Source organism: Accipiter gentilis, chromosome 1 (assembly GCF_929443795.1).
Source record: "Accipiter gentilis chromosome 1, bAccGen1.1, whole genome shotgun sequence".
Lineage (NCBI taxonomy): Eukaryota > Metazoa > Chordata > Aves > Accipitriformes > Accipitridae > Astur > Astur gentilis.
In genome coordinates, this window is record NC_064880.1 from 42,192,804 (window position 1) to 42,219,121 (window position 26,318).

A 26,318-nucleotide genomic window follows, 5' to 3' on the forward strand; every position below is an offset into this window, starting at 1 on the left:
TGACTCTGTCTTATTGCTCACTAGCTGTTTTGCAGGCTTAGTCTTGGGGTTCAGAAGACCCCAAGGATGTCCTAACACCGAGGTTGAATCCTGCAGAATAATGCAGAGGTGTGGGGAGACATGCCACCATAATAGTTCTTGAACTAGTGCTAGCATGTGGAGGATACAAGCTGCGTCTGCTTTTAACATGCCCCTGCACTGGGTTGAATGTTGTACCTGAAATATGTTTCCTTCCTCCCTTTCTGCAGGGCAGATGAAAATGTGAAGTCTCCAAGACGGTGCTGTGTTGTCACAGTTGATTACAATTCTTACACTGAACAGCTCTGGAGAAATTCAAAGCTGTCCTGTTCCCTGAAATCTTCCTTCGAAACTGAAACAGCATTCCTCTCTGCTTGTTCTCCATCACTCTCAATTTTCTTGCTCTGCCACTGCTGGCTGGCAGACAAGCTCTGGCCCTCCCAGGAGAAATTTAGTTCCTGGGGGATTACCAAGCTGCGTGGAAGTGTGAGAAATTGCCAATCTCACAGAATAGTGCCTGTTTCTCTGGGATTTTGCTGAAATCCCAAGATGTTTCCGTTATTGCTGATTTGTTGTAAGGTCCCACCACAGCACAGAAGGTCATCTGCCTCTATTGTCAGTGGGTTTTGTACTCTTCAAAAACATAATGCTTCAGTTCTCTCTTCAGGGAAACTTGACTAGTGCTGCTTGCTTACCTCTTGGAGGGGAGGATATGAACAAAATGTATTCGTGCCTGTGAAAACTAAATAGCAGAAGCTGTCGAAGTGCAAACTATGATTATATTTTAAAAGGAGGTTTTTAAGTGTTTGTTCATGTCCTTTCTGTAATGGAATTATTTCTGGAGGACAGTGCTTTATGAGTTTAATTACTGCAAGTTGCTTTCTAGTCACTAAACTCCCATTCTTTTGTATTGCAGTTCTTAAATCCACTTCTTATTCTTGTCTTCATCCCAATTTTTGACCTTGGGCTCTACCCCCTGATAAACATGTGCAAATTTAATTTCACGTAAGTACTTGGGGATAATGCAGATGCCTCAGTGCTCTTTCTTTTGCAGCAAGTGTGCAGAATAGCTTTTGAGGAGGAGAAACACGAATTTCCATTCACCCTTCCCAGTACTTGCCTTTAATTCAGCCCGAAGAGGGAACATCACCCTCTTCCATAGCCCCTGGAAACTTCAGAGGGAAAAATTCAGTGATATTGGATTCTGCTCTGTACAGATTTTCCCTGAAAGTGGATATGAACTGTCATTCTTTGAATTTGATCAACATGTTCTTCACCTTATCTCCTGTATCACCCCTAAATAATTTCCACCTTGAAAGGTCCCCATAGGGCTAAATTCACCATCCCATGTGGGCTACCTGTGGTGTTATGAAAGCAGATTCACTAGGATCTGAACCAATGAGTACGTAAGGGAATTTCCATATGGCCCAAGCATTTTATCCCTAGTCTATGTTAGCAAAAAGTGCACTGTAATACGAGGAGACCTCCAGGTTGGCTCTGAGGCGCACTTTATGCATTTTGGGGGATTTTACTTTGGAGTGTCTGTAGTCTGCCTCTGTGGACTGATGCTGTTTAGCAGTGGGAGTATGTTATGTGTGCTCATGGAGTGCCTCTGCCAGTGCAGTTTGAGCGGAAAGGAACCACATTTCCATGCTCCAGCACCACATCTCAACATGAACCACAGTGTGGGAAGGGGCGATGAGTGGGAGATTGGCGTAAAAAGCATGTTCCTAATCCAAACTAAAATGCTGGATAGACAAAAGCACATAAAATGGGGATGGAAGGAGCCTCTGCAGCCTACCCCTCACCCTGCTGATCCTTTCCCATCATGCTGAATTACCTGCACCTAAAGACATGTCAAAGACATTGTCCAGCCCTGCAAAATGGTGCCCTTTGGAGGACACACATGGGAAGCTGTGCTTCCCCATGCTACCTCAGTGTGAGCCCATGCCCTGGACTGAGCCCCGACTTGACAGAAAACCTCCTGCCTGATGACCAGTTGACAGAGTAGTTGACTCAGCAGCACAAACTCATGCACCACTCAGAACTGAATGCCATGCTGTTTCTGTCCCCTGGATGCAGGGTACTAACAGGCTCCTATCCAGTTTAGCTGTAGAAGTGGCTGTGGAACCAGTGTAGCGTGCAGGGTGTTAGCCTATGTGGCTGCAAAAGTTTGTGCTGCAAAATCCCAATGCAGCGTTGAAGATCAAACCCATTTTTTTTATTACAAGATATGCAAGCAGTAAATATTTTCTTGTCCCAGGGCATGTAACTGAGAGACAGAATTTGCGTTCCTGATCTGGATTTCCCACAGCCCAGTCAATCTGGAATGTGAATCCAGACCATTACAAAGAGTGGAGACCACAGAATCTTGAACCAGATTGATTTCAAATCTTAACAACTCAAAGTTTGGACCTGCCATTCTGGACCTATTTTATTCTGCTTTATATCAGATTGTCTCATGTAACTCTGGTAGAGTTGCACTAGTTTTTCTCTGAGTTCAGAAGCAAGCTCTTTATTCTCTAGAAATGTAAATGTATTGGCATGAGAAATAACCCAGAATGATGCCACAGATGGTCAGAAACATTGATGACACAAACTACACATTTTTCTGCTCCTCATTCCTGCTGCTAAATAGCATGCTACTTTTCTTCTGCCTTTCCCAAAAGGGACTTGAAGATATATCATTTCTAGTGCTCCTTCCAACTTCACAGGTTAACATAATGGCATGAGCTATTCCCACTAGAAGAGCTAGGAACAAGATAATATGAAACTTGCAAGCAAAGACCTTTTTTCATGGCATATCAGTTTTAATTGGCCTCAGTGCTGGCCTTATACAGAATAACAGAATAGTTTTAAGTTAAATGATTGGCAATTTAAACAGCATGTCATCCCCAGTGCCACCTGTTGGACGGTTTATTACATGGTTTTGGCACATCTTTGGCTCTGAGGAATGGTATTCTACATTTTAAATGACTTTTTTTTCTTAATGGAACCTCTTTCATTTGCTCCATAGACCTATTAGGAAAATGGCAACAGGTATGATCCTTGCAGGAATGGCATTTGGACTTGCAGCTGTTGTAGAACTCAAAATAAATGTAAGTATAGCATAAGGGATTCCTCAGAAATACTTTCTTTCCCTGGGGTGCTTTTATTGATGCCTTTTAGATAATCCTTTTAACCATTGTGTTCCTTGATCATAACTTTTAATGTGTTCTTTATAATTAAGCATACTGATCCAGTTGCTAATGATAATTCTTACTTTGTCTACTTTTCCCTCTCTTTGTCTCTGTCTCTTTCTAGTCTTTGCAGTTTTGCTGTGCTGGTCATCTGTATTGGTCTATATTATAGATTTCCATCGTCAAAGTGCTTGACAGACATCTAGTTAATGCTAGTGATTAATTCCCAAAAGGTAGTCTGTTCTCTTTCCTATTTCTTGCTGTAGCTTGCCTATATTTTACTGGTTTGTTGAGGTTTTTTTGGTTGATTTTTTTTTTTTTTTTCCTCTGTGTGTGTGTGTGTTGGTTTGGGGTTTTTAATTTAATTACTTTCCTACTTTAGGGTGGAGATGTGGGTTTTTACAAGCCAAATTGTTTCTCCAGTGAGGCAGGTAAATGCAGTCACTTCTGTAGTCAAAGGCATCAGGGACTGCCAGGCATCCCCAGACAGAATGGCAGCAAATCTCTTTTAAATTTGATGTTAGCCCCTGCAGATCTCTGCCATTTGTTTCTGGCCCATGACCAGCCTTGTGCAGACTTTGGCTAACCTTTGTCTCACAAATGTTACTATAGGATTAATTTTTAAAGCTTCCATGTATACTTAAAATGTTCTGTTAGAGTGGCTGGCACACAGCCCTGGATTAACATCTGCTGGTTCCTCAGGTGAATCCACTGACAAGTCCCCCACTGAAATGAGACTTTGTGGGTTCAGGTCTTCTTTCTGGTCTCTTTACATGAGCAAAGAAATGCTCTCATTGCCACCACCAGCAGCTCTGGCCGAGCACTGAAAGTCTGCCGTGGCTGTGGCTGACTTCTCCAGGCAGAGGCAAGGTGAGTTAGAGGTTCCTCCTGCCTGTGCATGGAAATTTTACCCTGAAGGCCACTAAAAGCTCTGGCAAAGAGGGGGATTGGATGGCCCACCTTGGCTTGGCTCTGGGTTGCAAAGGTGAAAAGCCATAGTAATGGAATTTGCTGGATAACATTAACAGGCTTGTTGGTCCAGAGCAGCATATGGGTACAGGGAAATCAGTGTCGCCCTATCACTCTGACAGTATGTCTCCCCCACTGAGTTATGTTCAAATTGCCCTGCCTGCAATACCCAAGTTACAGGATGAGATAGAAAAAAATTAATGTCTCTGAAGCATTGCTGGCAGCTACTTGAAAATAAAGTGAGAAAAAAAAGAGATGTTTTTTACACATACCCACCCCACCCCCACCCCCCTTCTTTTTTAGATCTGCAGGTAGTACAAGGCTGATATAGATTGATGTACTCTTTCTAGGAAATGATTCCTGACAGAAAGAGATACTTCTGTGCTGAAGGCATCATCTTTCCTTTCTCAGAAAACTGGGAATAAGATCTATCCAGTCAGCAGTTAGATAGCATGGTGTCATGTAAGGCAAAAGCACCGATTACAGACATGGAGCTGGACTGGGATTTTCAAAACTGCTTAGCTTCTGGCCTAATTCTTTTCCCAGTCACTGACTGCAGTGGGAAATAATTATTCTGGTCACTGCTTTTGAAAGCTAAGCACAATTTTTTTCCATTTTGATATGGCAGTTGGTTAAATCTGGGCACTAGGGAGCTGTATAATGAAAGCAATGACATTGTTCTACCTACCCAGCAGTTGTGTAGCTTGTACGCTTAGCAGTGTGAAGAGCAGGTTTTGGGAGGAATGATAGGTTGGCTATTGAGCTACTATGAGGAAACCTCCCTAAATAAGATTTATGTTCAGTTTTCTCTCAGTGCAACTTCTGATGAGGAAGGGATGGAAAAGTGTCATTACAGAGAGGAAGAGTATTATGGCTAAAAATGAAGAGATATTAAAGTGCTAATAAAGCATACAGATGGCACTTAAAGCCTTTTACTTTAATTAGGAAACCGATATGCCTCAACTTGTCCCAGAAGAAAGTTTAATTCGGGTCCTGAATTTGGCAAAGAACCCTGTTCAAGTGACAATCCAAGACCGGGACCTATTTCAGCAGCCCGTGGAGGCTTTTCAGGTAAGCATATATGTGGGGCTGGAAGGCCTGACTTGTGTCCCATCGAAGTAATGGTGGGCTTTTTTTCAGGCATTTTCTAATAAAGCCCACAGATGCTAGAGCTTGTTCTCCTCCAGTGCCTTAGAAGTGCATGGGAACAGTTTTAAAAATGGAGCATATTATCTCTGTTGATGAGACAGAAATGGAAAGTTTGGAGACATATTTCCATGGCAAAGGAGGAAATGGCTAAATACATTCACCTGTAATTAGGAATAAAGGATAATTGTCCTGATATGAGCATGTAGGACATTCAGCTCACATCTCTCAGTGCTCAGACCAGGAATTGCTGCTGGGATCTGGATGGCATCTGAACAGTTTTTACCTGCAAAGGAGGAAAGAAATGGGAAGGCAGTTAACTGGGCATGGGGACTGGGTTGTTTCCTATTTCAGCTTCCAGATTACTTTACGGGTCAGGCTGGTTTGGGACTCAGTCCAGTAGTCCACTGGCCACCAGCAGCCTGCCATGTTTTAGGTGTGGTCCCATTGGGGCAGAACTGGGCCAGGAGAAGGGGTAGCTGTGTGAGCAGAAGGTGTTCCCTGACCTTAGGGTTGCATCCAACAAGGGAAGGTACTCCAAGCTCTGGCTTGACTGCCCAAAGCCTATAGGTCAACATAGGTCCTTTGCTGTAGAAGACAGCTCTGACTTTTAACCTCTCTTTACAGGTTCCCTTGAAGAGATGATAGGGTTTCACTTGGTGGGAACAGCCAGGTCCTTTCTCATCTGAAGGAAGTGTAACCAAGTTTGTTTTTTTCCACAGAACCCAGCTGAGTACTCAAAATTAATATTGAATGGAGAGCAACAGAGCCTTCACTTCACCCTGCAACATCAAGGATTGTCTCTTGCTTTTAACTACACTGTGAAGGAAAAATCAGTATACAGCTTAATTGTTTTTGAGGCGGAAGGAGGCCTATCAAGCCGCTTAGTGAGTGTGGGAGTAATGTGTAAATACAGTATTAATTCAATGGCTGTGATGATACAATGGGGTAATAGGCTCATTAATTCATTTGCTCAGTTGCAATGTCTGTCTGATTGCTCTCAGATGCTCTAAACCTGACTTCTTAGCTAGCGGCACTGGATCTGTATGCGTTTCTGCTGGTTGATTAATAGAGGCATTATGGCATCTGAGAGTTTCTGGGCACACTTTAATCCAGTGAATGCTGCAGTGGGAGAGCAAAGTCATGCCTGCTAAGGAGCAGAGCTTGAGAAAGCTGAGGAAACAGAGAGCCAGAGATTTTCCCCCAAAGATGGTTCTATAAAGCAAAGATGTTAAAGAGGCTCTAGGGCTGGGCACGGAATAATAGCATCAGAGGAATGATTCCGGGTTTAGTTATTGCAAGTGTTTAGTGAAAATGCACAGAAGGCCCATTTGTTTTGCTGAACAGAATAAATGATTAAGCTCATTTCAGGCTCTGCAGCAGAGCCGGCTGCATTTGGACTTTTGTGTATTGCTGCAACAATCAGAGAGAGGCATATGGGATGTATAGGGCTGGATTCTGATATCTTTTATGTGTAGCTGTATCCTAAGAAGCTCTCTTGAAATGAATGGTGTTACTGCACATTGTGGCAGGGTTGCAAATGCCATCAGAATCTGTCCTCATGCTAAAATATCAATTCTCTTTGCAGTTCCTCCACCTCCTACCTTGCAGGGTTGCCACAGCAAGCATTCAGTATTGTAAAGTGGAAATCACACAACTGTTTTTAAAAATGAGGAGTTTTAAGAATTATTTTCTCCTAACATTGTGGTTTGTTGCTGCTTTATGGTTTAGAGCCCGGGGCTCATTACCACACAATGTTGTTAAGTTTTCTTGTGACCCTGACGACTGTATGCTCTTACCTTAAGAAATGGATACTCATACAGTGATTTTCATACAGTCCTTAAGAAGTGAAAGCCTGCGACAGGCTGGAGCAAAGCAATCTCTGAGCTTCAGTACATCTGTGTTCTGCCCTAGCTATCTAGGCTGTGCTTAAATTAATGTCCACCCTGGCACGGGCAGGCTCCCGTGCACTGGGGAACAGCCATGCTGTTGGGTGATGCTATTGACCTGTCATTCTCAGCTCTAGATAAGGGAGGTGTGGAAGACAGCGTGGTAAATGATACTCACTTTTCCAGCATTGCAACACAAGGAAGGCAATGCCAGCATCACTGCTGTGTTGCAGGGCTTGCCCTGGGGTAGCCATGGCCCATGCCAGCCTCCCTCACTGCTGGGTTTGGTCCCCTTGCTCAGGTGGGGATGCTTTCCTGGAAGGATCCAATCTGAAATTGGTTTCTTCTCCTTTGTGGGCTGTTGAGTAGGCAGGAAATGAATTTGAGAGCTCTGGGGATCATTGATGAAAGCGAGTAATAATTTGGCTGGCCTGTCTGCAACGAACTAGAGTGTTAATCCCCATGTGTCTCCCACGGAAAAAGTGATGTTGTTGTTTGTTATTTATTGCTCTGACATTTATTTTTCACTGTGGCTATTTATTATCTAGGGCATACATTATTTGTAGGTCAGCATATCACACTGAAGTACAATAGATGTTTTATAGGTATACTGAAATTCTGGCTCCTTGGTCTCAGAAGCTCAGTGTTTAACATCAGGAAGAAAGTGTGGAGAAAGGGCTAGCAAATGTTGAGAGAAAGCCAGTTTCTGAAAGTAGATTCAGTCCATTTTGGCTTGCCTGGGTTCTGTCTGTGGGCAGTGCAAACTGAAAGTGCCCTGCCAGCTTAAATGGACATGGCACAGCTGTGGATTTCTACCAGCCAAGAACCTTGCTCTGTATTCTTTTTGTATGACATACAATCTTCAGGGCAGGGTTGTGCCTTACTGTCTTTTTTCAGCGTTGTACACCAAATAGGCTGTCCTCGAATGAATGTAGATCATGTTAACTATTGAGCTGGTGCTCTAGCTGTGATCTCCAGGAGAGGCACTCTCACTCCTCAGTGTGCTCAACCAGGTGGCCATTTCAGGGATGTGTCTGCAGAGACTGTGAGTGCAAACAAGCTCAGTGCATCTTGGTCTCTCCTGCTCTCTGCCTGCACCACACAACAGTTTAATCTCTTGAATATTGAGGGTCAGGGAAAATATGAGTGATACATGATGATCAGAATCCTAGTGGATCCTCTTGGCTTTAAGCTTCTGTTAAGTCTATGAGTATGCCAAGAATCAAGGTCTGAAGGTTAGGTGGTTGCAGGTTTTGTAGGAGTAAGGCACTCATGTTTAATTGTAACTAATCATTGAAGGAGGCTAATGTGGATCATGCTCTCCTGCTATCTTCAGATCAAGACAAATACTTTTTTGAAGGGTGTTACATGCCTCAGTAGAAGGGTGACTGGCTGAAACTCTGTAGCCTTTGTTACACAGGAGATGAGGAAAAGAAAGGTATGATATCATCTTAAGCCCTTGGTGGAGCTGAAATTTTGCTGTTGGCTTCGTTGTACCAGGATTTCACTTCTGTGGCCTAATGTAAAACTTATGTGAGAGTCCAGCTGATTTCCATGGGCTTTGCGACACGTGTAACTCCACAGACACTAGTATTTTCTGCTACACATTGTTATAAGACAGCATTAATAAATTTGTTCGATTTTTTTTTTTTTTTCCTCCCCTCTTTAGATTACAGACTTGGAAGCAAAGCCAGAAAACGGTTTGGCAGCTGTTAGGTAGGAATAACATTTTTTGAGGATTTGGAGGTGGTGGGGTGAGGGAGACTGTTTTTTGTCTAGTGCAAACTGTATATAACATAACTCAGATGTTCTCAGGTTGGAATCTAGTCCATACTTCTCGTGCAAGACTCAGGTGTCAGCTGTGGAGGCTTGACAGCGTGTCATCTCCCACACTTGCTATGCAGAGCTGAGCGTTATTGCTGCTTACTGCCTAGGATAGTCTGGGCTGAGATGGCAACATAAAAGATCTCCTTTGGAAGAATGGTAAATTCATCTCACTGCATCCCACTTCGTTGGGAAAGAACAGAAAGAAGCAATCTGGAAAGGAGCCATTGCCATTTGTCCTCTGCGAACTGGCCAACCCATGACGTTCATTTATCTCGCCCAAACTCATGCACAAATGCCTGCTAAATTGGTTACAGCAACAATTTTACATCCTTGTAAACAATTTAGCTGGGCATTTGGCTCTGCGTAAGCAGCTAGTCTACTTTCCTAATTTGAGCTAGTCCATGAACAGTCCTGTGCTGGTCTGTGCTGAGATGCCATCTCACTGAGGTCACAGTTACCTCCAGCACCACTTTACCAGACCTATGTGAGGCTGCTGAGATGCAGAAGAAGCAGATTTGCCAAAAAAAATAATAATAAAAAAGAAGATTCTAGCTGGACTTTCTGGAGGATTTGGGCAAGCTGCAATTTTAAAAAAACACAACACAAACCCAACCAAACAAAAAAACCCTCAAAAACTTTAGGTAGTATAAAACAATGTCCAACTCTCTTATCTGAAAACCTGTGTTGACAGTGCAGGACAGCAGTATCTCTTCATAGCCCTGCGCTTGTGAAGGCTTCTACTGACTAAACACCACCTTGAAGGCTTAATTAATACCTGCAGTCAGCAATGTTTTATATTTTCCTGTGAACATTTTTGACAAAATCCCAAAATTTTCCCTTCAACAACTTTTGAAGAGGTTTCACTAGGAAGAAACTATTTTTCCACTAAAAAGTTACTTTTGCTAAGCACCCCCATTTTAAGAACTGAAACACAAAATAATTTAAAACATAGTCAGATCAAATGAAAAGTCTTTGGTTTTGCTAACAATTTTTCAGTTGTCAAAAGGAAGCTGTCTTTTGTATGTGAAAAAGCATTTAAATACTGGGTGGAAAACCCCAAACCTGAACATTCCCATTAAAGTTATGGGTTTTACGAAAATACCTTATTTTTCTAGAAAACTCTTTCCCATGGGTAGAAACTCCTTGGAAAGTATGCCAGCATGGTGCACACATTCATCAAGACACCCAACGTTATAGTTTCCTGGGGTGGGCTGGGGCTCTGTCCTCTCAAACAGCCATGGAAAAATCTTTGAAGGTCTTTGAGAAGAGATTGCCTCGAAGTCCTAACCCACAAAAAGTGAGGGTCACTTTTCACAGGAGAGAGAGTAAGAGGGTAAAATTACACAGCAGGGAAAACTAATCTTATATTGAAAAACTGGGCAACAAATCAGGCGAATATTTTGGTAGCTTTCAGGAGAGGCTGTTGTAACGCTATGGAGTTACAGAATGCTTTGGGAGAGAGAGCACACTTCTTCTAAGGTGCCTGATATTATGCTTCTCCTGCCCTGACTGACAACCCAATGAAATATGCTTTCTTTGCAGATTCATTAATGGTTTGAGCCAAGATGTCAACCTCAGCATTGACAGCAAACGGTTCATTGCTGTTCAGAAAAACTACAGCGCTTCTGAGTACTCACTGCTAGAGAGGGACAAGTAAGTTTCCCTTGCTTTGCTGAAGGTTCTTGCTGAGGTCTTTCCTTGGATACAGTGGGGCTTTTCTTGGGCAAATAGCAAAACCTTCCTTGCTGTTGTCTTGGCATTTGGTTGTGGGGGCAGATGTTTGTAAAAAAGCAGAACTACCGGCTCTGCACAGAGCAGGTGCTCCAGGCCACTCGTGTGTGTAGAAGCGCCACACATTTAGTCTGCAAAGCATCAGCAAATCAGTATCTCTGTGTGTAATATGCAGTTGAATAGATTCAGCCTCCAAACAGTGTCTGGGATAGCTCCCTTCCCATAGCTGTTACTGCTTTGGTAAGATGAAATCAGTAGGGACAAAGCTTGGTAACTTTATTCCCATGACATGAATATAATGAGATCCGATTTAGGCCATAATCCAAGTTTTCTCAGTGTCAGGTCAGGGGAATTTTGGAAACCCAAAAAGCCTTTTGAAGAAGTCCAGATACAGCACTTACTTAACTTTCTCTGAGCTTTTATTCACATTATATGGGGGCCTGAAGGGAAGAGACTGGCCATTCCTGTGCATCTGTCAGCAGACTAAGGTGGGGCACGGTGAAGTCCCCTCTGCCATTTGATGCCTGCTCTATTTTGATATTCTCTTAGGCCCAAGCAATTAGTGTTAGGGTGCTCTCAGGGAAAGGCCAATTCATATTGCACACTACAAAGCATTGGTATGTGGGCTGGTAACATCAAATAACATTAAATGGCTTTGCAGGCTGGGCTTGTTAGACAGGGGCTCCATATGGCCTTGGTTTGGCAGCATTGGAGTTGGCTCTTGTAGGGTATTTCTGGCATTTGCAATGTTTCAAAACTAGCTTCGTGGCTTTTCTCTGCATCAGCTCCATCCAAAATATTTATTGCTGCAATTTAGTAGGATGCAGCAGCCATTGTGGCAATGCTGCTGAGCCTCTGTGCCGTCTCACACATCCAAAATCAGAAGAACAAATATGAAGCCTAATTTGCTCTACTGAAAGGAAACAAAGTGGCTTGTGGGTGCATAATTCTGATTTCCTGAAGGCTGCTTGAGCCTGGCTAACTTGTTTGGCCCACAGTTCCTGAAGGAGTGGAGAAAAGTTTGGAAGGAACATAAATGTGGGGGGTGGGGGTGACGAAATCAGTGCTGGGAAGAAGCAGAAACCATTAAAAAATGTTAGCAATAGCCCAGGTCATTAGGTGAACTCCAGTCAGTGCCTAAGTTTTTCTGGAAGGAAAAGATGACAAGAACTCTAGTGATTGTCTGACATAAACATTACTGCAGCTTTACGTCATACACCCTCCTTACTCTATTGAAGGGGCATGTTTGATAGCTCTGCTCTGTGTTCTTTGTCTGTGGGACTAACTGGGAAATACTGTACTTCATCATTGTATCTAGATATAATAATGGAAAATGCGTAACTGAAATGGGAGAATTCACCCTGGAGCTAGGGCTGCTCGACTTCGGTGCGTCATACACCATTGTGATAACTAACGTAAGTGTCTCTGTGACGGTAACGAGCTCCTTCTCTTCTAGTCTTTGGCAGTGCTTTTGTTCTTATGTTTGTGACTCTCACTTGCTTTCTCCACCTTGCAAGACCTGGGCAGTAGCCGTCTGAAAGCAGTCCATTACAAAAGGGTTAGCAAAAAGTTTTGGTGCCTACATAAGCAAGGTGGGTGGGTACTCATTCCACCTTACACTGTGATCTTGTCAGATCTCTTGGGTTAAACAAGAAGATCTTTTCCTTGATGCAAGTCCTCCATGGAAAATCATGTGATCTGAGGTTCGTGCTGGTCTCATGCCATCCTTGTTCGGTTAACGTTGACCCAGCGCACTGCAAAGAGCTATTACAGTCTGCCAAGAGCTGACTTTGCTTGTGTTCTTTAAAATACTGGACCTGGTGGTACACACACCTGAAAAACTCTGCAGAAACAGTCTGCTGTATCCTCATGTTTAACTTACTGATATAAAGGCTGATCTTCCAAGACCTGTGGATTATGCATGGGGGGGAAGAGGGACAGTGTTGAGGGAGGAGGTTGGTGAGATGATTGTGCATCTGTTTTTCCTCCTCTCACTGTCTGTACAGCTCATTTGGAGCCTAGTGTAAAGTCAAGGCATGGTTCTCTGAACAACCTAGCCCTGATGTGGCATGAGCGCTGCTGAGAGGGTGGATTCCTTTCCCTGCCTGCCAGCCTCTTAGGCACGCTGCTCCAACCCTGGTCCAGCTGGCAGGAGCCACGGAGATGAACGTGATCAGCTTAGTTCCCATTTTAACCTTTCCACTGCACAGGCACACAGACAAACCAGGTCTGACAGGACACACTTCTAAGCTTCCCTCTGAGACTTTGACTACTGTGTTGTGATGAGCAGAGCAAAGTGCTGTCAGCTACTCCCTGGCAGTAACATCTCCCTGTTGGGCAATTAATGGGAGCTGTTCATGTCTGCAGAGTCCAAATGCGTAGGGGGAAAAATATAGCTGCAAAGCACCTGGCTTTTTTTTTTTTTTAACTCTGGTAGCTGGAGTGGGATGCACAGTCCTGGAAGGGAATGGGCAGATGCTGCCATCTGTGAATGCAGAGATTTATGTACATAAAACACATACACACTTGAAGTAATGTTGGCCAGACCCATCCTCCATGGCTGCAAGCCTCTTTCACCAGATGAGAAACCAAATAGAGAAGTTGCATGAAGAATATTACACTAAGAATATTGCCCCAGAGCCTCTGGTAATGCAACTGCATCAGGGCCAGTTGAGATAGATATGTCCCATATCCCTGTGGGCAAGGATTTCAGTTTGTTGTCCCATCTGCAAAAGTCCCTGCTGTAGCCATGGCTGCTTGGGGGTGGCTCTGTGCCTCCGCCCCTCAGCCCTTCTGGACCCTGCGTTAGTCTTTTAATATTTTGACCCTCTGTTTTTCCATCTCTCTCCCTGCGGTTTCCTCCTTCTGTAGAGAGTTAGTTTGCTCCAGGCCAAGATAATTTTTAATTATTGCAGTGATTTGTACTGAGCCCTGCTCCTTTGCCAGGAGTGCTATATAGAAGAACCAAGAATGCCATATATTAGTCTGCTAATGTGGCTGAACTGTGATACTTAAATCATGGGGATGCTGCCTTCTACCCAGCCTTCCTCAGTGTGCAGTTATAGTATGGTGCTTGTGACATTTCTTTATGGGCTAAAGAGCAATGCACAGCTCTCCTCTCACCCTTTTAGCCTGCTAAAATACAGTCTCTTGATTTGCTTCCCTGTATGGTGATTAAGTACATCTCGTAAACATCCCTTGTATTTTCCCAAGTACTCTCCTTAAACACGGGGTTTTCTGCCTGAAGTCATTTCAGCCTAGTGTTTTCCTAGCTACTTAGTCAAATCTCTCTCTGCCTCTGAGCATCTGTGCATCAGAGACAGTATTAATTACACCTGGGAAAGCAAACAAAAAGAATGATGAATACAGCTACCGTAACTATCTGAATACATCTGATATGAGGCAGTCTCTGCCACTCTTGGTGTTCCTGAACTGGATTTATTTGGGTGGCACTGTTATGGTAGGGGATTTGTACAGTGCTGATGAAAAGGGAGCAGTGGCCACATGGCTGCAATGAGCATTTATCCTCTTGTTCTGTTCTGGCCCTGGGAACAGCAGCAGGTCACAGGCCCTGCACAAGTACCACACAGACTTTTCCCAGCCCCACTACAGAAGGCAACTTGTTGGTTTGCAATAACTCATGCGACTCTTGCAGCATATGAATGAGCTGGGATGCTTCCATCCTCTACGCTGTGCAGTAGGAGTCAGCCCGTTCCCAACAGGCTTGGAAGTGGCAGGGGCCAGACCCAGAGTTTTGCTTCCAGGGCAGAGCTTTGCTTCTACCTTTACTTAAAACTTCACTTTGGTAAAGTTGGTATTGGAGTCCAGGCTAAGAAGGATCTGATCTTTGAGCAACTAATCAATGTGCCTTTATTTTCCTGCTAGGTTTCTGGAGGTGATGTTAAGACGTGGAAGTCAGAAGACATCAAAGCCAACAATGTCCATATGGCTTGGCAGTTACCACAATACTTATTAATATCTGCTGGGGAGGTGATGTTCTCCATTACAGGTCTGGCCTTCTCCTATTCTCAGGTACTCCACTTAAAGATTAGACTTTAGATTAGGCTTACAATTAGACTTCAGGATGTATTCCTGCATCTGTCATTGACTTGTAATACGTCCTCTGGCATGATGCTTACTGACAATGTTATCTGTGGTTCAGCTAGAAGTGGGATTATAACACAGATTACTGGGTGCCCTCAAGCTAAATTAATTCATACTCTGAAGATACCTGTGCTCAATTACATTTAGGAAACTCCTTTTCTGGTAAAGCTGAGAACATAGAACAGAACTGGATAGAAGCTTATTTTAATGTGAAAGCTCTGAATACAGTAATACCAGGTTTTTCTCCCAGTGAAATAGTTTGTGGTACGTATTTTCGAGTGATAAAAAGGCAAAGGTACCTCAAGGACTACAGGGTGGCACGGGGGCTTGGAACCTGCTTTAAGCTGAGAGACTGAAGGGGTCTAAGCCTACACGAGTCTGTAACAAGGGAGCAAGAGGTAACGAGTGTGCAAGGGATGATTTGATTTTTGTCTGGGGAGAAGGTTTATGAAGAGAGGGGACTGAGACATTACAAGATCAAAAAGCTGAAGCTACTCAAATTTATCCTTGGAGTAAAGTGCAGATGTTTATTAATATAAACCAGTGGGACAATCTGTCATGAGATCTGGAAAATTTGTCATCAGCAGGAAGTTTAACATCAAGATCCAGTCTCTTTTCCAAAGGTGTACAGCCACATGGCACCAGACTCCAAGCTGCAGGGCTTTTTGTGTGGCTCCCTGAAGTTCCTGATCGTACAATTTCAGACGATGCAGGTTGGGGATGATCAGGATCCAGCTCTGCAACCACAGCATCTCCTCTTTCCTTCATGTGTCCTCCTGGAGGACATGTTTTGAAGACTCCTTGTATGCAGCTGTTGAAATTAACCACAGAGGAGACTGTGCAGAGGAAATTCCACCATCTCCTCCTAGGCTGAGCCTGGTGACACCTACACTGGGCAGGACATCACAGGGTGAACCAGGGCAGAAGGGCGCAGCATGATACCTACTGACCAGGCCCTTCTCTTTTCAGTCTCCAGCCAGCATGAAGTCGGTGCTACAGGCAGGCTGGCTGCTCACAGTGGCTGTTGGGAATACCCTTGTGCTCGTTGTTGCACAGGCTGCACCAATGGCACAGGTATGGTTCGGCTCTTAAAATGGAGGTATTGCTTTAAAACAGGCCTGGATGGTGCTTCTGAATGTCTGTGTCCTGGAGCCACAGCTTCTCTGCACAGCCCCAGGCTCCTGCAGTGGTGTGGTGGCAGCCTGCACCGAGCTGCCTCCCAGCCAGGGCTCTGCTTTGCCCTCTGGAGCGGTGTTGCCCTCTGGAGCAATGGCTCTCCCTAAGCCTCCCAGTGACAATAAATAATAGTGACCTGCACTGCAATAAAGTTGCTGGAGCTCAGCTCTAGCCAAGCAGGCTGTGTTTGGGCCTGGAGCCTCGACACAATGCCAGCCACATGTTGCAGTTGCTTAATGAAAGCAGCTTGCCTTCATCCAGCTAGCCCAGTGGGCAGGTAGCATCCTCAAGCGTCTAGTTTGGGACTCCTTCAGGGCCAGCTGCCTCTGGCACCCCTGAGATGTCAGGCTTGCATGGGGAGGTTGTGATGCAGAGCTTGTTTAATTCAAGGTATCAGACTTCTGGGCTGATGGCATGAAGGTGTGAAATGGGTCTCCTTTCTGGCTAACATGAAACTGCCTCTCCCAAAGGCATCCTGTGGGCAAAAAGCCCAGGCAGGTATGTTCCAGTCAGGACAGATTTGTAAGAAAAGATTTAATGAAACTAGCCCAATCTAAAACTGGTTTGTTTCAAAGTATATCACATATTCACAATTACATAATGTGTACACGAGTTTACCAGAAAACAGGGTGAGAAAGTTTCTATCTTGTGAACAATTTCTGAAGCTAAAAAGTAATTTTCACCCAGCTCTTCAAAAAGCTCTTGGAAGTGCAGAGAAATCCTTTGGACTGAAAGTCTGGGGTCCCCTGACCTGCTGTTCTTTTTTCTTTCCTAGTGGGCTGAATTTGTCTTGTTCACTGTTCTCCTCTTTGCTGTGTGCATTATTTTCTCCGTCATGGGATATTTCTATGTCAGTGTGGATCCAGAGGACCTAGAAGAAAAGGAAGAGAAGAGAGAGACCTCAAGCAGAGGAAACATGATTAGTCTCGTTACTCAGAAAACAAAGCTCTAACACATGGGTTGGGATTTTTTTTTTTTTTTTTTTTTTTTTAAACACAGTAGATGGGAGGGTAAAAGAAGGGTGGAGACAATGTTATTATATTTTATAGCATTGCAGTCTTTATTACTCAAAATGTAGCCACCTTCTAAATGGGACCAAATAGCCCTCTATATAAACAGTGGGGGTCCTGAAATCAGAACAAAACTCCCTGGGAAAGCTCCCCTGGTATTAAAAGCCCTTATAAGTAAATACATTGTAATTTAAAACCTGCCCATCATTTTAAGCATGGAATGCTTTCCTATGATTTTGTTTTAAACATATATTTAGGGCAGCGGGGAGGAAGGGTGGAAGGAATGTTGTATGACAGCAAAATTTGGAGATGTTGGGAGAAAAGAATGAAAACCCAGTATAGGAATTAGGGAAGAATAGATGTTACTGACAGAATTTTTAATGCTATCATCAAGAACTGGAAGTGTTACACAGAATCCCAAAGGATTTCATCATGTAACTCTCCTTATGAGTATTTCACCCTATTATTGCATGTTATGAATGGTCCTGATTTATGACTTTCACCTCCAGGCTCAGAAGTAATAACAGGGAATTAAATTCCGCAGGCTAAAATATTCCCAAAACACTACTGAAGAAGATATGCATGCTACCATCTCTCTGATAGCCATTTTTCCTAGAAGTTTTTAGCAAATGATGGTGTTCTTTGATTAGACATGATTAAAGAATTGGTTTACACTTTCTTATTTCAGAAATCCAGGCAGTTATTTGCCATCTTCCTATATATTAAGCCTTTATTGGGCATTTCCTTTTACAGCACCTGTCACTGCAAGTTAGGATATGGCTGATTTCTTATCTCATGCTTCAATTATTCCCCACTGGGAGACACGTTGCAGCAGTTTCTATAAAATTCCAGGCATCCTGCAGTGAGTTAAACAAGGATGCACTTTATCATTTTTTCAGTCTGCAAGAGGAGACCATGGCATAGGAGATTTCTCTTTTTCCTCCCTGTTTTTGTGTCTCTCTACCAAACTTTGGATGTAGCTATTTTATCGGAATTGTGATATAATTGTCTGATTTTTCCCTGCTTGCGTGAAGCTGTGATTTCATGTTCTGCATAGAAGTAATTCAACCATTGCTGATCTAGTAAAACTCTTGAGAGACTCCCTGCCTTCCTCAGTTGCTCCAAGGCTGCAGTTGTAACAGGTATGGCCTAATTTACCACGAGGTTGTCAATAGGATCTTCAGGTTCACAGAGAACAGATTTTAAATGATGCTTTCCTCTTCCGTCTTGGCATTGGCCATATGTGGTCGCTGATGCTTTGATTCAGGAGATCATGAAATACATGTTTAATTTAATTCCTGTTCAGGACAGTGCTAGGGAATACGCTTAGCTTGACACCTCTGCTACTTTAATGTGCTGCCTTGTGTGTATGTCTTTTTGAGTAAGAGTGAGAAAACCCCACCTTTTGGTTTATAACTGGAAGACTCATAGCCTCAGATTGTTTCCTTTGCTTCCTGTTGTAAATGGTCATGAAATTCCACCGCCAGTTCTGTATAAGCTCCTGCCTGCTGTGAAATAGCTTCTGGGTCTTGTGCCAGAGGAGGACCATGGCCTCACGTAAGTGACAACAGGCTGCGGGTGTGCACACAGAAACACTTAATGTGGTTCAGTCAATGCAGAGCCATTTATTAAGCTGTGGTGGCTGGATCCGGACAGCTGAACCCTGCGACTCAGCAGGGAATGAAGGGCATTGAAAGCCATCTATTAGGTCATCCAACCTGCTCCTCAGACGCCAAGTGAGGATTATTCCCTCTGCTCCTTTCTGGTATTGTTCTCCTGCCGCAATTCTTTGTGTGGGTTTTTTCTCCTCCAGGCATTGTTGTTTTCCTAATCCTGTTTTATGATACACTGTGAATGAGCTCAGAGGCTGCTGAATCATTCTGCTATGATGCTGTTTGACCAGCTTCCAATTTGAAGCGCTAATAGAAAGCATTTCTCCCCCCCCCCCCCCCCCCCCCAACAAAACAAACAAAAATCCCTAAACTGAAGGAATGGACAGGCTCCAGTAGCACTGAACAAACACAATTTAGAATTATTGGAGCATTTAATTTTTTATAAGCCCTGAATTTGGAAGTGTGTTGGGGTTCGAGGGCATATGTGGTGAAGAGACAATTGAAAATTATTGGAGCACTTTCCTTGGGAAGCACTTGGTACATCGCAGCTCAGAGTGGTATAAGGGAAAGCAAGGTGTCCAGAGGACACAATCTTTAAGACTACATATGCTCAAGAACCTTTTGATTTTTGTTTTATTTCCTTACTGGCGGCACTACCAGAAGCTGTCACACACTCTGAGCTTAATTTAAAGGAATCATTCCAAACTCATAAAAGCTACATTTAGGATGTCATCTGTATCTGCTTTTTAGACTCCTGATGCCAAATTGTCCCTTTCCAAACATCTCCGTGTTCCAAACCATCACCATAATGCTGGGGGGAGAAAAATTGCAATTCACAGTTGGGAAGGTTATGAACAGGAAGGCAATGTTATAAATGAAGTGCTAACATGAGGCTGGGGGCTGCTCCTGCAGCCCCTCCAGGGAATTGCTTGCCCGAGGGAGTGTAAGGCTCTGTTCACATTTCTCTTCCAGCTGACACAGTTACTTCTTCCCACTCGCTCGTCATCACCTATTGGAAGTTTTGTCCTCCTCCGATCTGCCTGCTTGGTTGCTGGTATGATCCTTCCCCACCGTTTCAGCTGCAGTTGTAAAGCTTTGCTAATTGGACCCGTTTATTTGAAATGCACCGGCAGTTTGGAGGGATTTCCACTGGGCATGCTGACAACCAGCCAGGAGCAGGCTGGGGGCTGTAATGAAGAGCCGCCCCTGCTGTAGCTGGAGAAGGTGGCAAAATAGCACATTCAGCATAGCACTTCTCCAGTTTTAGAGCCACAACTCCATCCTCAGAGCCCTTTAATCACTTTCAAACGGACTCAAGACTGGATCGAAGATTTAGGACCTGATTCTGTGGAGTATGGAGGTCTCTGGGTTTTCTTCCATACAGTCAGCTCAGAGATGAGGCCATGCACAGCTCTTAACACCCAATTTTAGAACAATATTCCTTATTCCTCCCGATTCTTTAATTTAGGATCAGAGGGAGAAGCCAAAATAGTGATAGTATATGTAAAGTTATGTACACCTCTGCAGAGAAATAGCAGCCTGCTGCCTGTCCAGCTTTGTCACTGAAGGGAGTCTCAGCTGTTGGTGGAGTTTGCCCTGGAGCAGGTTAGGGAAAGCTCACACCAGCAGTTTTGGAGGCTGACCTGCAGAAATTATCATCTCCAGCTAAGGGACGGTAATGAGCTGGTGGGGATCTGTAAGTATGTTGCTGCACAAGCCTTCATGGAGATTGCAGGGGTTTGGCTTCACTGTGGAAGTATGTGTATTTATCTGTTTTTCTGAAGGATGCTTTCTGATAAAGATTTTTTGTGCAGCAAATTTCCCTTCACTTGCACTGGCTGTTACTCAACACATTTTTCCCCTTAGCAGGTTGTAAGCGTGGCGAGTGTTATTTCCAGCTTTGCATGAGATAAGCATAAAAATGAGATTTCAGACTCAGCAAAACAACTTACTGGCTGTGGGTTCCTTAAATTTACCTCTTCTTTCTGAGACAGTTGAACGCCTTTAGGTAGCAAGCTGCTCTTTCTGAGGCAGTTGAATGCCTTTAGGTAGCAAGCTGCTATGTGCAGCTCAAGGGGCTTGCATCTCTCTTTTCTTCCCTCTCCCTTTCCCCACAGCCCCACAATTCCAAGAAGATGAGTTTTGGAGGATTCCAGAAGATAAGCCCTGGGAGGGCTGCATGGGACTGGCTCGGATACAGCTGGTGTGTGCTGTCAGCGCTGGCTGGGAAGCAGGAGCCTGGCCAGGCACAGGAGCTGGTTCCTTTCTAGAGACCTAAATGGGGCTGGACAAGGTAGCCTGGGGCAGGGCTTGCCCTGGTGGAAGACATAGTTTTCCTGAGCAGTGATCTTGGATGCGAGTTTATTGTGAAAGTGAAATGTGAGTGAGTGAAAGGAAAAGTTTTCACTGCCCTTGGCTTTGGCCTGAGAGACTGTGCAAGGAGGCTGGAGACTGACAGGCAAGGAGGAAAGAAAGGGCTATTTGGTCAAGATCTACCCAAGTCCTCAATGAACAGCTGAAATTCCTCACGTTGAGTTAATTGGAGAGAAAATGAGATAGGAGAAGTGGAAATCTCAGATGATTAAATAGTGGATGACTTCAGACCTTTCAGAAAAGCACTCTCCTGACTGGTGGTGAAGGGCCATCAGGGGAGTTAGTCACCCATGGCTTGAAAACTGGTTCGTCATTCCAGAGTACTGCAAAAACCAGCATACAGACCTGCGTGGGGGGGCCTGCAGTGACAGGAGGAGGAGGTGGTGGCTGTGCTCCTGGCGATGCCCTGGCCATCCATGGTAGCCATCACCTTGGCTTCTCCTTGGGACAGAAAAAAAACAGCTGAAGGTGTATTTACAGATGGGATTAACACAGGAGGGAGAGCTACAGTTAGCGGTGGTTAATGGGCAGTTTTAGCCAGGGCCATACACAGAGGAATAATCTCCTCTCTGTGTTGAATTTGTTTGCCTAGCTACAAGAAACACTTTCTAGCACCAACAGCTTAAACCTGGGAGTTCAGCTCCATGGCAAATACCACAGCTGCTGAATTTTGGATGGTACCAGACTCTGCATTTCATTATCGCTCCATTTGTTATTGTGATAAAATTTTAAAACAGCATTTAAGAGATGTTTCTGGTCCCAGATGTTGACAGATCTGGCCAGGGTTTTGCATGTTGATAGCTGGATTTACGCTAGTCTTTCATGTTAACATGTGCGATAAACCTGTCATACAAGTAGATGTTGTGGGGCCTTTGGATTTTCCACAGCAATTTAGAAAAAAGCAAAATTCCCAGTGAAGCTGGCTAAGCATGAACTTTGACGTTGCTTCCTTATTGGAGCTGCCCACGTGCTTTGTAAAGCAGGGACCTTCATTCATCCCTTGCAAAGACAAAAATGGGGGACATTATTATACATTTTGGCTCATGCTGCATTACAGAAATTGCGTGAAGGAAGATAATTACTTTGCTTAAAACCCCTCTTTTCCTCGCCATTTCAGGTGGTGCACAAGGAACGAAACAAATTATTTCTTAGTGAGCTTTGAATCAAGGAGCAGCTGCACCTTCTCAAGGTCTTTCCATGCTGTGTTTTATCAGCAGATCAACATTAACCTGCCTCTAGTACCTGTGGATCAGAAGATTGCCAGGTTGCAGAGCAGCCACACTGCAGGCTCCCACTGTCAGCTGATCAACTCTGATCTCTTCATTTTTAATGCATCATTTCAGCAGTGATCCTGCAGGGCTCAGTCAGAATTGGTCTAAATTTAGGCCAAAACTAAGGACCTGAGAGAACTGTAATCAACAAGATAAATAGCAAAACTCTCAAAAAAACCTGCTAAAACACTGGTTTAGTGCTTAATTAAAATTTTAGTATGCTTACAGAAAGTAAAAACCTAAACCAGAATGTAGCAATTCAGTCAGAGCAATGAGGAGCTGCAGTTGGAATCCAGCAGCGTGGCAACTGGCAGCCAAGCTGAAGACACCAAAATCAAGCAAACATCACTTTTTAGATTATTTTTTGTCATTGCATATGTTGTTCAGTCTGCTTGGCCTGTCCTGTTCAATCTACCCATGTGCGTAAGGAAAAGAAGCTGAACTGACTTGTGGAAGACACGTCCCCTTCCCAAGCTGCAGCTCGGTTTTCGCCTTGTTGCAGACTCCCAAGTTAGCTCCAAATGACTCCCTTTGCTAGCTGTCAGCCCCCTCAGTCCCACATGCTGGTCCTCCCTCCCCAGAAGTCACTCAGACTTCTCCCCTGTGACTTTGCCAGCCCTTAGCACCTTGCTTATTCCTCCTCCCATGCAGCCTCTCTGCTGCCAGCACCAGTGTGTCTTCTTGGGGGTTGTCCTGGGTAATGCTGCCCACTTTCCCGCAGCTAGAAAAGCTTCTCACCCACAGGACTACCATGTCTGGGCAGAAATCACACAGAGCCAAATATCTGGGTGGTAACAGGGCATCTGTTCTGTCTTGCTTTGGCTCTGGCTTCTTGTCATAGCCTTGTGTGGCCCAGTGCATCTTCTGTAAGCAAATCAGCTCAGAAGCACTGGGGTAACCCAGCATCTCCGTGTGTCCCTCTGGGCTATCCTGTGCCCAGTTAGCTGCCCACAGTTAGCCCTTGTGTTATGCCATGTCAAGCTGCAGGGACTTCAGGACCACAACACTACTGTTGCCAGTCATGGAGAGTCCCTTTGTGCCGCCTGTGGCCCCAGCCTGCTTTAGCTGGCCTTTGTTTATGCATTATTTATGGTCAGGCTGCTCCTTCCAGCCTCCCACTTGTGCTGGAGGCTCTGGAGCCCTCCCCCACCAGTCACTCTTCGAGTCTTCCTCTTGTAGAGAAGTAGGAGAAAGCCACTCAGGTTGTGTTCATCACAGCACTAGTGTGTGGTCAGTGGGCTGCATCTGCAACCACAGATCTCCCATCAGTGTGGACATGGCAGCCGGTGAAATGGGGCCAGCTCCTCTGCCAGCAGTGCCAGCACAGGGACTGCTGGTGTCGGTGGCGCTGGATCTGTGGCCTTCCCAGGCTTGACTGGGATATTTTAAAAGCCCGTGTCAATGTTTTGCTGGGAGACCTGTGTTATTACTGTGGTGCTGCCAGGCTTCAGCTTCTGAATCTGCTGGGCAAGGAGCAGAGCTGCTCCTTCTGACCCAGGGACCTGTGCCACTGCTGCTTGCCCATGGCAGGCCGCTTTCTGCTCCTTTTTCATCTACTTGCCCAGCCCCAGTGACCACGTCTTGGGTAACTGGCATCTCCCAGACCTTGCTGTGTTACGTGCCCACCCACAAGGGAAGTTTATTCAAGTGGAAGTGAATTTGGTTGCTTTGAGCTCTGACTCTACCCAAATTTGCTTGGACCTGCTTGGAGCTTTTGTTCGGGCTCTTTCTCTGTTTAACCTGTGCATCAAAATGCTCTCCAAGTAGGCCTTCATGCTGTCCTCACCAAAGACAGAAACCTCTCAGAGGCACTATGCCAATATGGATTTTTTCCTGCCCAAGTTAGAGGTGAAACAGGCCAGCAGGAATTCAGCAGGCACCAGGAGCTGCTGCTGTTCAAAAAGGCGAGCTGCTGTCAATCACAGCGGCTCCCCACATGTGAGGCCATGCAGTCCAGCTCTTGCTGTGCCCTGAGCTCAGCGGAGGCCGGTGGATGCTCAGATGCCTCTCTGGGGGCTGCAGCTCCCAGGTCCCAGCACTGGCCAGCCCACCTGCCTGCCATTCATGGTCTGTCAGCGCCAGCTTTCCTTCCTGACACTATACAGCCCAAAATGTGCAGAGCAAAGAAAGTTCCCTCTTTCTATAGAGTGTATTTAATTTGCTTTTTCTCCTTTCCTTCTCATTCACAGCCAATGTCGTTAGCTGCCTTGTTATTTCAGGGCTGGCCAAGGGGGCTGCGCAGTCCCCCCATCTCATCACTGCCTTGGGGTAAGGGGAAGTCAGGGATTTCTCACCCTGCCCACCCACAAACACCTTCCTGGAAGCTCTCCTCAAAATCAGGTCCCCGACTCCTCCAAAGAGCACATCGCTCATGAGACCAAGGGTCTGACGTTTTTGACCAGCCAGTCCCTTTGTGGGGATTAGCCATCTTGGGTAATGTTTGCATTTCACCCTTTGCTGTCTGCTGGCTGTGGCTTTCTGGAGCTAATGGCACAGTTTTTCTTTCCCTTTTCCGCCCAAAGGTTGTCCTCAGCACCTGCACTCTCTGTATAAAATAAATAAATGGCCTTGCCTGTTTGCAGGCAGATGGTCCATCCATCTTCTACCGAAACTTTGATAGTGCCATGAAGAATCCCTCTGCACTAATGGTGCCAGTATAGTCCTTTACATCCCTACTGGAGGACTTCTTAGGCCCTTCTTTGTGCCATCCTTTTGTACATGCAGGTTAAAACCAAAGGGCTTGTGCTTCGTTTCTCACAGCCTGCAGCACTCCTCAAGCTTCTGTAATGCAGGCTCTGAGTTCCCTCTTCTGTATGACCTGAAAACTATTAAAAGCCATTCAGTTCTTCAGAACCAGCTGGTTTTTGTTTAGTAAAGTTCTTTTTTTGCATTTTTTTACTGTGTTCACATTCATCAATTACAGCTGTAGAGTGAAACACTGCTCCAGTCTTCTCCTCTCAAGCCTCACTTTTCTGGAGAAGGTTGGGCTTTTAGCTTTTCCGTAAAAACCTTATCCTGGGTGCCTTTAGTCCTAATGCTGTTCATTGTTCAGCATCCCTTGAAGCCAGGGATTTGGGCTCCTTCCTTTGGGTTTTCACTTCCATCCACTCAGTATTTCTTAGCTGATATCCCTGTATTACACCTCCTGGGGCCCACTGACCTACTGGGCTGAAAAGGAGCAGAGGAGTCATTCCAGTGGTTTTAGAAGATGCACATAGACTGCATCTGCTCAACTCTGAAAGTTTTGAGCCCTTTTTCAGCTTGTTAGAGGAAGAACAGGCACTTTTCCACATAAAGGTGTGCTCTTATGCCTCCTGCATCCTGTTCTGGCTGGAAGGGGACACTGCCGGGTCAGAACAGCTCTGCCATCCCCAGCATTTTGCCCCTGCTTTCCTCTGGCTCTGCATTTCCTGGCTTGGATTCATCTGCTCTGGTCTTCTCCTTGGTGGGTCTCTTGCAGTAGCGATACTCACTCCAAAGGAGCCATTGCCTCCAAAAATTTATTTGACCAGTCTCATGCTGTTACTTGTGGTGACACCCATCATGGGGTTTATTTTGCCTTTTCAGTCTCCACTGTTGTGCCACGTTTCTGCTGTGGTTTCTCTTGATTCAGACTGTCACGCTCTTGCCAATTTTTTCTTCCTCGTCATGGCTCCCCATTATCAGTGCTGTGCTTGGAGTCTAAGTGCCCTTCACGCTACAGATCTGCAAGCTAAGTAAACTTAGCAAATCATTAGGGCAGACTTTGACCGCTCCTGTCTCCATCAAAAACTGGGATTAAATTAGGTCCCTTTGATAAACTGAGCTGATGGGCCAATTTGGATTGCACATGTGGTATTATGAGCCTCGCGGGTCATATGATTAAAAGACATAAGAAAATGCAATTATTTAGAGAGCTACCAGGAGATTGCTGTAACTCAGTCGTCACTTCTTTATCAGAACAAAAGAAGAACCCAATTCTGCAGGGCGGCAGGCAGCTCCTGGGAAGTGTCTGCGAGCCTCTAATTGCTGG

At 44.8% G+C, this 26,318-nt stretch overlaps 1 protein-coding gene across 4 annotated transcripts in view; it reads left to right on the forward strand.

The window, feature by feature from the left end:
- SLC15A2 (solute carrier family 15 member 2) overlaps nucleotides 1-17,015 on the forward strand; it is a 39,180-nt gene extending 22,165 nt beyond the window's left edge. For all 4 annotated transcript variants that reach the window (XM_049810250.1, XM_049810259.1, XM_049810269.1 and 1 more), the window contains 10 exons: nucleotides 935-1,023; nucleotides 3,035-3,116; nucleotides 5,112-5,237; nucleotides 6,035-6,199; nucleotides 8,871-8,917; nucleotides 10,571-10,681; nucleotides 12,078-12,174; nucleotides 14,645-14,791; nucleotides 15,833-15,937; nucleotides 16,815-17,015. In XM_049810250.1, coding sequence (XP_049666207.1) covers nucleotides 935-1,023; nucleotides 3,035-3,116; nucleotides 5,112-5,237; nucleotides 6,035-6,199; nucleotides 8,871-8,917; nucleotides 10,571-10,681; nucleotides 12,078-12,174; nucleotides 14,645-14,791; nucleotides 15,833-15,937; nucleotides 16,815-16,991 — 1,146 coding nt within the window. In that variant the 3' untranslated portion in view covers nucleotides 16,992-17,015. The remainder of the gene's footprint in view (nucleotides 1-934; nucleotides 1,024-3,034; nucleotides 3,117-5,111; nucleotides 5,238-6,034; nucleotides 6,200-8,870; nucleotides 8,918-10,570; nucleotides 10,682-12,077; nucleotides 12,175-14,644; nucleotides 14,792-15,832; nucleotides 15,938-16,814) is intronic.
- The last annotated feature ends 9,303 nt before the right edge of the window (nucleotides 17,016-26,318 follow it).